A 14,038-nucleotide genomic window follows, 5' to 3' on the forward strand; every position below is an offset into this window, starting at 1 on the left:
TATCCCCCGAGGGCGTCCGGGCTGCCAGAGGGATGTCTGACTGCCAGCTTAGGCCCATTCCCCCGGGGAGCAGGCCTAAGCCTGCAGATGGTCATCCCCCGAGGGGTCCCAGTCTGTGAGAGGGCACAGGCCGGGCTGAGGGGACCCCTCCCACCCCTGAGTTCACAAATTATTGTGCACCGGGCCTCTTGCATGTGCATAAAAGGATAACAAAGAGCAGATGACATTAATTTCCTGAGGGGGAAAGGTGTTGAATAAGTCAGAGATGAAGACTGGAGGTACACTTTTCATTGTATTCATATATTCATGTGATTCAAAATAGTGTTTCAGTTTTGAGCCACAGGAATATGTTACTTACTTATAAACTATATTAAAATTAAATAACAATAAAAATGCTATTATTAAGAAGATAAGAATGGAATGGCAGAAAAGAGGTCTGATTAGTTGAGGTAAGAAGACTATCAAAGTGTACTTTTGTCATTATTCTACATGGTACTGAAAAGCCACTAAAGGTTTTTCAAAAAGGAGCTCACAATGATTTAGCAGGTTTTTATTTCTTCCTTTAATAATTTCCCATGAACAACGATGAAATCTTTTTAATTCTTTTACCATTAATACCAATTACAGTTTTTACCTAGCACAGTAGATTTTCAACATACCCTTTAAGGAAGGGACACAGAGACCTTGCTTCCAGTAAAGGCCCTAGAAGGGCTACACTTAAGAAGTTGAAGCTAAATTATCCATTGAGTACAAGCTATTCTCTACACCTGCCCTAACAAATCTTAAAACAATATTTGAAAGGAAAAATCTGAATTCAAGTAATTGAACTATGTAACTAAAGGGTTTGGCAAACTCTTTTCTATAGAATGCTAGATAGTTAATATTTTAGGATTTGTGGGCCACATACAATATCTGCTGTGTATTCTTTTTCTCTTTATTTTAAAAAATCTTTTGTATTTTCTTAGTCTTCTTTTTAGAAATAACCCTTTAATATATAAAAACCATTCTTAGCTCATGGGCTAGACAAAATTAGGTCATGGGCTGGATTTGGCCCACAGGTTTTGTTTGCTAACCTCTGAACTAGCAGAACAAAATTCAACAATCTTTAAAGGAAGATAACAACTCAAAGCATCAAAAATGTCCATCATCTAGTGAAGCATTCCTGAACTTCACAAGAAGCAGTAAAATGTAATATAAATTCAAAAGTAAAATAATTAAAATAAGCAGATCTAGAAATGATGGAATTAGCAGTCAAAGATTTAAAAACTGTTATTATAACTGTGTTTAAGTATTTAAAGGAAAACATGAACACAACGTAAAGAGAGACAGAATCCTATATAATAAAGAGCTACTATACTAATTAGGCTGAACAGCAGAATGACCATCCAGACAACCTTCTGGACGAAGCTGGGGCTGCGAGGGGCTGCGAGGGCTGGCTGAGACAGTTGAGGTTCTGAGGGCCGATGGAGCTGCGAGGGCCGAGCCCCTTACACAAATTTCATGCATCAGGCCTCGTGTGTGTGTGTGTGTGTGTGTGTGTGTGTGTGTGTGTGAAAGATATGAACTTTCTAGAGATGAAACATATAGAAGTTAAATAAAAAAATTAATTGGATGGGATTAATAACAGATTAGATGGTACAAAAGAAGAAATCAGCAAACTTAAAAGATAGCAATAGAGCCCAGCTGGGTATGGCTCAGTGACTGAGCATTGACCTATGAACCAGGAGGCGGTCATGGTTCGATTCCCGGTCCGGGGCATATACCCAAGTTTTGGGCTCAATCCCCAGTGGAGGTAGAGGGGAGAGTGCAAGAGGCAGCCGATAGATGATTGTCACTCCTCATTGATCGTTCTCTCCTCTCTCTTCCTCTCTGAAATCAATAAAAATATATTAAAAAAAATAGCAATATAAACTATCCAAACTGAAGCACAATTATACAAAAGATTTAAAAATAATTAACAGAGTATCAGTCATCTATGGTATAATATCAAGCAGTCTAATGTACATTTAATTAGAATAATGGGTGGGGTGGCTAAAAATATTTGAAAAAATAATTGCCAAAACTTTATCAAGTTGAAGAAGACTGTAGATCTATAGTTTAAAGGAGCTCCATGAACCCTTTTGAGCATCTGAAATAAGGGTTAAAGAACCAAATAACAATAACTTTAAACCTAGTACTTAAAAACGCCAAATTATCTGGTTCCAAATGGGACATATTTGTCTTTTACCTTATCGGGTCTTAAGCACCGAAGAATTATTATTTTCTGTAGTTCATTTAGCTTCTGATTCATTGGTTCTGGTAAAACAGCATTGTGTGGCTCTTTACTGTCATATATTTTCTGCCATTCATCTATATATTCACAAAAATGTGACCTAAAGGGAAAAAGCTTAATAGTTATTCTTTCATTGGGAAAAATTTAAAGAGAGATTGTTGAGCAAGGAGATGAATCAAGACAGCTATAGAACCATTTAAAAATTACTAGATTACAAATTTATCCATCACTCTTTAGTGCTAAGTCATCAAGTTTAAACAATTACCTGAGTCCTTGGAAGGCAGGAAATTCACTAGCACGACAAATTTCCTCCCAGCTTTTATCCTGTAACCATGTTGGATCAGGATTTTTCTCAGCACTCTTAAGACTCACTCCTCCAGTTAAAAGAAACATAAGTTCCTGGTAGTCGATCTCTTTCTTCGCCCTGTATTCCCCAAAACAAGGACTGTTGTAAATTGTTGATTTTAAAATTGAACAAATTTCTGCTTCTATAACTTGGATAAAATAAACAGAAGTGACTTCCCTGACTACTGTAAACAACTAGAAAACTAAAAAAAAAAAAAAAATGAAACAACTGTTTTTGGAAATTATACAATAGGCAGTACAGGACTGAGATCCCTTAAAAAGGGGAGACAAAAAAGGTGATTCTTAGGATTTCCTCAGCATTTGCCTGGATACACATTCCATACCACACTGCAGAGAGCAGATGAAGCTCTGAGCTCGGCAGTATTGCTGAGCTGAAGAGATCTCTATCAGGGTTAAGAAAGGCTGAGGTGACTGGAATATGTGGGCAAAATACCAGAGAGGAGGCAGATACATGGGAAAGAAGCTCTGGAAACCTGCCTACGTTTACTAAATTCTAAGTTGTGTGTGAGTAGGTAAAACTCCAGAAGGCCTGGCAACGAATTTCTGGGAAGCTGTAGACTGAACAGCACCAGAGCTCACACAGAACCAGAAATGAGTTTTTGCCAACTCGAGTTGAATCTTTATTCAAACCAGAGGAATTCAGTTCAACATCAGAGGGATCACACCTTAGTAGTGAAGCTAACATAGCCTTAGATAAAACTGCCTTCAGAAAGCTAAAAACAAGCCTTGAAAAGATAAAACTAATCCAGTAGTAATTTAATTGACTGAAAAAATAAAGTCTAATGCTCTTTAAAGGAATACAAAAAACTCAGCATTGATCAATGTAAAATTCACAACATCCATAAGCAGGAGAAAAACGAGTCAATATATACATAGAAGAGATAGTGACGATACAACAAGCAGACAAAAATGTTAAAAGAGCTATTATAAATATACTGAAGGAGATAAAATAAAACATAAAGATAATGAGGAGAGCAATACAGTAAACCTCAAACCTCAATTTAATGGATTTGAGATTCAACCAACAAAATTTCCAGTCTGTATGTCATATGTGAAAATTAATACCCTGTTATTTTAAAACTAGGGGTCCAGTGCACGAAATTCGTGCACTGTGTGTGTGTGTGTGTGTGTGTGTGAGGGTGGGAGTGTCCCTCAGCCCAGCCTGCCCCCTCTCACATACTGGGAGGCCTCAGGCGTTGACCCCCATCACCCTCCAATTGTAGGATCGGCCCCGGTCATTTCCCCCCATCACTGGTTCTGCCCCCAGCCCAGGCCTGATGCCTCTGGCCCAGGGCCGCCTTTGCCCTGCCCCCCAGCTCTTAGCTCCCCCCTGGGTTTCTGATCACTGTCAGTGGCAGGGGGCTTCTTCCTGCTTTCCCTTTCGCCTCCCTGCATTGTGCCTACATATGCAAATTAACCGCCATCTTGTTGGCAGCTAATTTGCATATAGCCCTGATTAGCCAATGAAAAGGGTAGCGTCGTACACCAATTACCTTTTTTCTCTTTTATTAGTGTAGGTGCTTTTAACCAAAATTTGCTTATAATCAACAGGTTATTTTTTGTTATTAATTCACTGTTATTCTTAAAAAATTTTAGTGAATAGGTCATATATTGGAAAAAACATTGTAGTACTTTTGTCAAATAAATATTACATATCTACAATATAGTCTATATATTTAAATCCAAGAGTCACCGCTCATAAACGTCTGGGAATGATTAGCATGTGATCACACTCATGGTGTGACTTTCTGTAGCAGTTTCTTTCTTCCCCTTTTTTTTGATCCTTAAAAAGGATATTTTCCATTATTTTTAGAGAGAGTGGAAGGGAGGGGGAGAGAGAGAGAGAGAGAGAAATATTGATCAATGTGAGAGACACACATTGACAGGTTGCCTCCTATATGTGGCCCTGGCGCTGGAGATGGAGCCAGCAACCAAGGTACATGCCCTTGACTGGAATCGAACCCAAGACCCTTCAGTCTGCAGGCCAAGGCTCTATCCACTGAACCAAACCAGGTAGTGCTTGCGGCAGTTTTAACGCTTGCTAGCAGATGTTTCAAAGTGCACTAAACCACATAGTTTTTTTTAAAAAAATATTTTTGTTGATTTCAGAGAGGAAGGGAAAGGGAGAGAGAGACAGAAACATCAACAATGAGAGAGACTCATTGATCAGTTGCATCCTGCATGCCCCCTCTGGGGATGGAGCCCGCAACCCAGGCATGTGTCCTGATCTGGAATTGAGCCGTGACCTCCTGGTTCACAGGTCGACACTCAACCACTGACACTCAATCACTAAGCCACTGCAGCCAGGCCATATATACTTACTTTTAATTACACAAACGTGCCTGCATAAGTAAAAACAGTTAAACTAATTTGTCAATTTTTTAACATACACATTCAAAAAATCTACTTTATTATATAATGGACTTTTGGCTTTAATGGACCCCCCTCACCCAAATTAGTCCATTATATTGAGGTTTACTGTATAGAAAATAACCAAATACTGTTAGGCACATTCTCTACCTTTTCCCTGCACTCCATTATGCCCTGCTTGTGATTCTCGCCATCCCAGTTGTTTTCCAATTAGTCTCATTTCAGGTTTTGCAAGCCATGACAATGGCTTTCAGTTTCCAGTAAACTGCCTCACCCAGTTTCTAGTGGACCACCCACAGTGGGCCCCTTCCTGCACCTCCTGCCTCTCATAAAGATCCCACTCTCCCTACTCTTATACCAACATTCAGGCCTCAGCCTGCTGTGAGAGAATGTAGTAACACTAGAGGCCCGGTGCATCAAATTTGTGCATGGGTAGGGTCCCTAGGCCTGACTGGTGATCAGGGCTGATCTGTGGGGTGACTGGTGGGGCGACCGGGAGTATGGGGGTCCCCACTGGCACCCGCCTTGGCTGGCCTGGGGCCTGAGGGCTGGGGGCAGCTCCTGTGTTGAGCGTCTGCCCCTGATGGTCAGTGCACATCATAGTGACTGGTCGTTTCACCGGTCGTTCCACTGTTCAGTTGATTTGCATATTAGGCTTTTATCATATAGGATTTCTTAAACTCTCACAACATCGCCTGCCCTGGCTCCTGTTGGCACAGACCTAATAAATGCAATTTCTAGCTATAAAAAATAAAAAATCTAAAAAATTTAACTGATTCCCTTTCCCTCAGATGTACAGAACTTGAGAGGATTCATTACTAGTAGACCTACACTATAAGAATGTTAAAGTTTCAGGTGAATGGAAATTTGGATATACATAAAAGAATAGAAAGCTCCAGATATGGTAAATATATGGGTAACCATAAATGGCTTTTTTTCTTTTTAAGTATCCTTAAAAGATAATAGATTATTTAAAGCACAAAATAACAATGTATTGTGAGATTTATAACACATGTACAAGTAAAATATATGACATTACATATATAGTTTTACCTGAGATAGACAGTGAAAAGTTAAAAAGTGCACTATAATCCTAAAGAAATCACTGAAAGAATAAAACAAAAACCATAGCTAGCAAATCAACAAAGAAGATAAAATCAAATAATAAAAAACATGCAATTAAAAGAAAAGCAGAAAATGAGGAAATGTGGAACAAAGAACAGATGAGCAAAACAGAAAACAAATTGTAAGATGATTTAAACATAACTCTATTATCTCATTGAATGAAAATGGTCTAAGCAATTTCCCTAAAGTTAGTAATTATCATATGGGATAAAACAAGCAAGACCTAACTACGTGCTGTCTACAGAAACACAGTTTAAGTATAAAGGTACAAATAGCTTAAACATATAGCCCAGTCGGTGTGGCTCAGTGGTTGAGCATGACCCATGAGTTATGAGGTCACAGTTTGATTCCTAAGTGAGGCACATGCCGGGGTTGTGGGCTTGATCCCCACTAGGGGGCTTGCAGGAGGCAGTCAATCAATAATTCTTTCTCATCATTTGATGTTTCTATCTCTCCTTCTCCCTTCCTCTCTGAACTCAATAAAAAAATATTTTTTAAAAAGTATGCAAAATATATATACCATGCTATCAGTATTCAAAATAAAGCTGGAGAGGCTATACTAAAAGTATATTTCAGAGCAAAGGGCATTACCAGGGATTTTTTTTTTTAAAGGCCAAGTCAATTCATTAAGAGGATATGACAGTCCTAAATATCCAATAATAGGATCAAAACACATAGCACTATTGACAGAACCACAAGGAAAAATCTCTGTAGAAATTCCAAACCTTTCTCAATAACTGCTTAAACAGGTAGACAGAAAATCAATAAGGATATAGAAGATATATAGACCAGCTTGACCTACTTGCCTTTTTAGAAATTCCATCTCAGAACAGTAAAATACACATGCTTTGCAAGAGTACATAAACATTCAAAAAGAGACCACCTTCTGGGCCATACAATGTCTCATTGATAAAATTTCTAGAATAGGAAAAACTATGGAGACAGAAAGCAGATTAGTGGTGAGGGCTTGGTGCGTGGCAGGAACCGGGTTGAGGTGGGAAGTAGGGGGATAAAAAGGGGGACACCTGTAATACTCTCAACAATAAAGATTTTTAAAAAAGAATTTATTGAACTGTACGTGAATATTTTATAAATGTTCTGTGTGATCTAAAATTTAAAAAATCAAATAAACATAAAAACACTAATACTATTATAGAGAAATATACAGGTAAAATCATGAATTAAGCACAGCAGTCATCTTTAGATATTGGGTATTCCAAGCAGGCTTTTAAAACAAAGAAAAAGCAAGTAACTTACAGAAGGAGATTTGCACATAATAAAAAGGAAAACAACAGCTTGTCCTTCTCAAATAGCGATCGGCATATGTTACAATATAAGTTGTATGTGAAGTGGTCATTTAAATATCGGAGGCGCTTTTCCAAGATTTTTGATCTGTTACTAAAAGGTTTTAAAAAAGAAAAATATGTTTAGTCAAACAAAACTAAGATAAAAGTAAGTAAAATATGAATTAACATGCAAGTTGTTTTTATTTTACCAAAGTACCCACTGTTAAAAATATACTACACACACACACACACACACGCATGTAAAACTGATGAAATCTGAATAAGCTCTCTGGATTGTATCAATAAATTTCCTGGCTGTGATATCTATAATAATAAAAATGTAATATGCTAATTAGACTGGACGACCTTCCGGGCGAAGCCGGGGCTGCGAGGGAAGCCCGGGTCCCGAGTGCCAGAGGGAAGCCAGTGCTGGCAGCCAGAGGAAGGAAGGCCTACTCTTGCACAAATTTTTGCATTGGGCCTCTAGTTGTACTATAGTTATGCAAGATGTTACAACTGGAGAAACAAGGTGAAGGGTATAGGGACCTTCCTGTACAATTTTTGTGTGTGTACAACTTCTTGTAAATCTTTATACAAAAAATAGGATATAAGTCTATGAAATATGGTTTAACCATCTCTCTATTTTCAAAATTTTTAATTTCATATTGTACTCTAAATGACTGGAAACAATCAGTTAATTAAAACACACACCTACTGAATCTTTAAAAATTTATTTTTTAAAATTTATTTCAGAGAGGAAGGGAGAGAGAGAAACATCAATGTTGGGAGAGAATCATTAATTGGCTGCCTCCTGCATGCCCTCCACCACAGGGGATGGAGTCCGCAACCCGAGCATGTGCCCTGACTAGGAATTGAACCGAATTGAACCGTGACCTCCTGGTTCATAGGTCCATGCTCAACTGCTGAGCCATGCCAGCCAGGCCCTACTGAATCTTTATTAGTGTGAGGCTCTATGCTGGGGATGGAACTGTATGAGACAAAGGATTATAGCCGGGCCATATATTTAAGAGAGAGAAAAACAAGACTAAAGCAAATCCCTTTATGTCTAAATCTTGTGTAAATGTGAAACAAGACTAAAAATAGAAAAGCTTGCTCTTCCTTCCTTTCATTCACTTTTCCATATTTTTAAATGTTCCACATGAATATTACATATTACACAAGTAATAAAAAAGAAATGGAAAGGATGGTGAAAATCCAACCTAGAGAGTATGAATGAAGCTAGAGAAAGTTTACCTGTCATGAATAGAGTTGATATAAAGGTTCACGAACCAGCTAAGAGAGTACTGGTACATAGGATCAATGTTAGCCAGGTCTGCAATGCTAAAGAATAATACTGATGAATGTTTAGCAATAGGTCTATATCCTTCTCGAGACTCTGCTATTTTGAGTTCTGTTTTTTCTGCAATCTAGACGAGGAAAATCAAAATAAAAATGTATTTTAATTATATTTCTCATGTGATTAAGTTTATAGTTTTAAAAATAGCCACTTAACTCAATGACAAAATTATAGAAGCATAGTTTACAAGAAAGGGTTTTATTATGCTAAAAGCTAGAAAGGAAAAAAAGGGAAGGGAAGGGAAGGGCAAAAAGAGAAAGAAAGGAAAGAAAGAACTATAGAGGGAGGGGAGAAGACCAGAGGTTTATAGATTAAAATTGTGATAACTCACCAACCATCTCTTATTTGAGAAATACCACTGCTGTAAATCTTTGCTTATTTTTTTGCCTGAATCTTACATGTGTCTATTACAGTCATTCACCCTCTTTAAGTAGGTCAGAGATAGAGAAGGAGAGGGAGAAAGAGAGATAGAGAGAAAGTGTGGATGTTTAAGGTGCCAACATGTACATGTACCAGAACCCAGCACAAAGTTTAGGGGCAGAGTAGGTATTCAGAAATATTTGTTGGCTGATGGTTTTATACATTAAGAATACTTTTTTGTCAACTAGCTTCTGATATGTTTAACTTTTCTAGACTAATAGGGGTGTAGATATTCAACTCCAAAAGAGAAAAATTTCTCCAAGATAACAGCTCTTGAATTGACAACTCAATCTGATAGGTTAATATTCTACAGGAAAAATGTGTAGAACATTTTTACAACCCACTTTCCCTCTTTGGAAATACTAGCCACAGACACTGTTCAATAAGTATGACTATGTAGTCATGTTTATATTGAACTAGAGGCCTTGTACACAACATTCATGCACTTGGGGGGGGGTCCCTCAGCCCACCATGCACCCTCTCGCAGTCCGGGACCCCTCGCCAGACATCCCCCAGGGGTCCTTAGCTGCTGCGGAGGTGGGAGAGGCTCCCATCACCACCACTGTGCTCATCAGCCATGAGCCCGGCTTCTGGCTGAGCGATGCTCCCCCTCTGGGAGTGCACTGACCACCAGGAGGTAGCTCCTGCATTGAGTGTTAGCCCCCTGGTGGTCAGTGCGGATCATAGCGACCGGTAGTTTGGCTGTTAGGTCGATTTGTATATTAGCCTTTTATTATATAGGATGATCCCATTTGTAGCTGATTCAATCAGGTGGTATGAATAGAATAAGGCCCAAAATAAGTTAAGCAATTTTCTCTCCAAATGTTTCACCCTTTACAAGCCTCAGAAAATGAAGTCAGGTGGTACTGGGCATCAGTGCTAAAAGGTAATGGGACCAAAGTCGTTTTCTATAGGCCAGATAAATGTAGGAGGAAACAGACACAAAAGTTTTATAGAAGAAATTGGTCTTCAAGTGGAATAGAGAGAACAACACAAATTAGAGAGAGGGGAAGAGACAGAGATCATAGAAAGTCAATGCTTTCCGTTTATTCCTGAGTTTTGGACATACTTTGTATAATTGGGAAAATAAAATATCCTCTTCAATATTTTTAATTTGAGCTAATTTGAGTGGGTTTCTCTTTCTTGCAAACAAACTTTCCCTAAAATTACACAGTATTAACCACAATTAAAAGTAAGTTTTAAACCTCAATTTTGACTATAAAAAAGTAAAACAAAGTTATCAACAATGGAAATTAATGACATTTTACATAAGAGAGCATAATCTTAGTATTCCTATTTAAACCTGTTATTTAAAACATATTTTTTCATCCATCATGGGACCCAGCCAGAAAGACATGATTTCTTAAATTTCTTTCTCTTTGTAAGATAAAATTCTGGAACCAATAAATACTTAAATCTCGTTTCCTCTTGGAATCTTAATAGGAAATAAACTGATAAATTCTTCTTATCCTTTCTCCCCTTTGAACAAACAGCATAGTGAGGAGACAATAAGTTGGTTCTGCTTTGATGGACAGGGAAAGAAGGGAGACATTATAGAATACCTCAGCCATGGTCCACATGGGGAGCTGCCATAGGATATTACTTTAAGATAGTATTCTTTTGGCTCTTCTAAAATAAAAACAAGCAAAAAACCCCCACAAAATCTCAAAAACAACACTAAAGAAAAACAGTACATCTGAACTGACAGTCATTACCATCACTGTCACACAAAACTAAAGCCATCCCAAGGGAAAGTGTGCCTAAGTCTTTTAATAAGTCCTCTAGATTAGAGGTGCATGGGGTGGGGAACAGCAGAAGGGTACTGAACAATTAGTGCAATTTCTATTTAGGTTTAAAAATTTTTTAAAGTTATCCTAATATTAAGATGTGCTTGATTCATTGGGTGGGCCAAGGAGGATCAAAAGTAAATCAATAACGTTAGCCTATAGAAGTCATTCTGTAATATCATTTTCTTATGTGAACTTGGGCTTCAACTACTATTTCGGGACCCTAGTTTTCTTAACTATCAAATATAGAAGATAACTGACAGCTAAGGCATATCTACCTATAATTCTGTAGGATTCTATTAAAACTATACAATATGAAATTACCATTTGGCTGTCATAGATAAAATTTGTAATAAATACTTTATTCGTTGTAGATCTCTTGTCTTTCTTCCTTCACCTGCCACTCCTAATTCTCATACCTTTCTCCTTGATGAGCAAATGACCAGGCAATGGCAGAAAAGCATCCTTATTAGTTCCTAAAACCACTTAACGTCCAATCAACCAGCAATTACCTCCACACTTCAACCAGGAACAGAGGCAAGCCAAATTCTCAGTTTTTAGGTGACAGTCAGTTACATTTGAATGAAACAGACTAGCTTGCCTTATCTATGCAATAATAAAAATATATTATATTTTATGTATTTTAACAGCTTTACATGTAATATTCATATATAAAAACTTTGCTTTTCTCCAATTTAAAAATCTAAAGAATTCAAAAATAAGGCATTCAGTATTTGAAAAAAGTACAGATTTCTAAAATGTGTATATTTTGTCATGAATTTTTAAAACTTTCATTTTAAATTTATTTCTCTGTGTAAGATACTACACAAGTCTGACCAGGATTTGAATAATTCAACACTAAGAAATACTTTGTGAGTGAAAAATTAGTTTGTTTTTGTATTTTTAAAAAAATATATATTTTATTAATTTTTTACAGAGAGGAAGGGAGAGAGATAGAGAGTTAGAAACATCGATGAGAGAGAACCATCGATCAGCTGCCTCCTGCACATCTCCTACTGGGGATATGCCCGCAACCAAGGTACATGCCCCTGACCGGAATCGAACCTGGGACCTTTCAGTCCGCAGGCTGACGCTCCATCCACTGAGCCAAACCGGTTTCGGCTGTTTTGTATTTTTATGAATTCTTTTCCTTTCCCAGTAAGCCTAGTATAGCATTTTCTTAAGGCACCCGGAGAAAATTGTTAAGAATCAAAAGATTTCTAGGATTCTTCTTTCACCTGCTGTTTCTTTGTTATCTCATTGGACATCATTTTAGCAGAGTCTAAGACTTTAATTGCACTTTCATCTTCTAAAATGTTCCCTTCTGAAGATGATAATGTTTCCAAAATTCTTTTCTCTATATCTTTTAGCTGTTTCTTATTAGCTGCAGACTGAAGAATAAGAGCATTTCTTTCCTCTTCTAATTCTGGTCTAAAAGATAAAAACATGTAGTCTAAATTTGTAGTATTTTATCTAAATTCATATTTAAACATTAGATATCACAATATTATAGACACTTAAATAATTTTGTAGACATGTAACACAAACTAAGGTGATCAATCTCTTAATCCTAACCTAAAATTACTTCCATTCAAATAATAATTTGAGAAATTCAAGCAAAAAAGCAATAACATGTACTGTGGTGAGTCTAAGAATATAATAAGTTTATCCATATGGTGTAGCCAGTTATGTGAGAATAAGAACTGGAGAAGACCTAATGAACAAAATAAACTGATGAACAAAAAAAATCCAGAGACACTGAAGCATGCAACAGGCTGACATATTTCAGAGGGAAGGGGGGAGGGGGTATGAAGATATTAACCAATGAACTTATATGCATATATGCATAGCACATGGGCAGACAATTGTGCCGGGAAGGCCTAGGGAGGGGATAGGAGCTGGGTGAAGAAAGTCAGTGGGGGAGTGGGGGGAAAAGGGGGATATCTGTAATACTTTCAATAATAAAGATAAATTTTTAAAAAAGAACTGGAGATGAAACTTCTTATTTATTCCTTGGCATCATCATATTCCATCTAATTTTCATTGTTTCTTCTAAAATAGCAGATATAAAAAGGACCACTTATTGTACAACTGGCTCTGGGGTGGGGGCAGGGGCAGGCTGGAGGGGACTAATGGGGGAGAAAGAGGGACATATGTAATACTTTCAACAATAAAGATTAAGAAAGAGAGAGAGAGAGAGAGAGAGAGACATATGTAACTTTCAACAAAAAAGAGAGAGAAAGAGAGAGAGAGAGAGAGAGAGAGAGAGAGAGAGAGAGAGAGAGAGAGAAAATCAGAAGAGTAATCTGAAAAAAAATTCTCTCTTTGTCTTTAACTTTTGGCTTTTTAATTATGATGTGTTTTGGTGTGAGTCTCTTTGGGTTCCTCTTGTTTGGGGCTCTGTGTGCTTCCTGGACTTGTAAGTCTATTTCTTTCACCAGGTTTTCTGTCATTATTTCTTCAAATAGGTTTTCAATATCTTGTTCTCTCTTCTCCTTCTAGCACCCCCATTGTGTGAATGTTGGTGTGCTTGAAGTTGTCCCAGAGACTCCTTACACTATCTTCATATTTTTGGATTCTTTGTTCTTTTTGCTCTTCTGATTGAGTGTATTTTGCTTCCTCATATTCCAAATCATTGATTTGATTCTCAGAATTTTCTACTCTACTGTTGAATCTCTGTAAATTATTCTTTATTTCAATTAGTGTATGCTTAATTTCTGACTGGCCCTTTTTCATGTCTGACATTCTCACTAAGAACCTTGAAAGTCTCACTAAGTCCCTTGAAGCTCTCATTAAGATCCTTGATCATCCTTATAACCAGTGCTTTGAACTCTGTAGCTAGTAATTTGTTTGCTTCCATTTCATTTAGTACTTTTTCTGGAGATTTCTTCTGTTCTTTTGTTTGTGACATGTTTCTTTGTCTCTGCATTTTGGCTGCTTCCCTGTGTTTGTTTCTATGTATTAGGTAGAGCTGCTATGTCTCCAGGACTTGGTAGAGTAGCCTTGTGAAGTAGGTGTCCTATAGGGCCCAGTGGCTCAGCCTCCCCAGTCACCA

The 14,038-nt window shown here is 37.5% G+C and overlaps 1 protein-coding gene across 1 annotated transcript in view; it reads right to left on the bottom strand.

Moving 5' to 3' along the window:
* Positions 1 to 14,038, bottom strand: part of DNAH12 (dynein, axonemal, heavy chain 12) — a 250,257-nt gene that overhangs the window by 27,708 nt on the left and 208,511 nt on the right. Inside the window, 5 exon segments of the mRNA XM_015571050.1 lie at positions 2,228 to 2,372; positions 2,538 to 2,696; positions 7,391 to 7,531; positions 8,674 to 8,846; positions 12,222 to 12,414. Coding sequence (XP_015426536.1) covers positions 2,228 to 2,372; positions 2,538 to 2,696; positions 7,391 to 7,531; positions 8,674 to 8,846; positions 12,222 to 12,414 — 811 coding nt within the window.

The sequence above is a fragment of the Myotis davidii genome, unplaced genomic scaffold (assembly GCF_000327345.1).
Source record: "Myotis davidii unplaced genomic scaffold, ASM32734v1 scaffold111, whole genome shotgun sequence".
Classification (NCBI taxonomy): Eukaryota; Metazoa; Chordata; class Mammalia; order Chiroptera; family Vespertilionidae; genus Myotis; species Myotis davidii.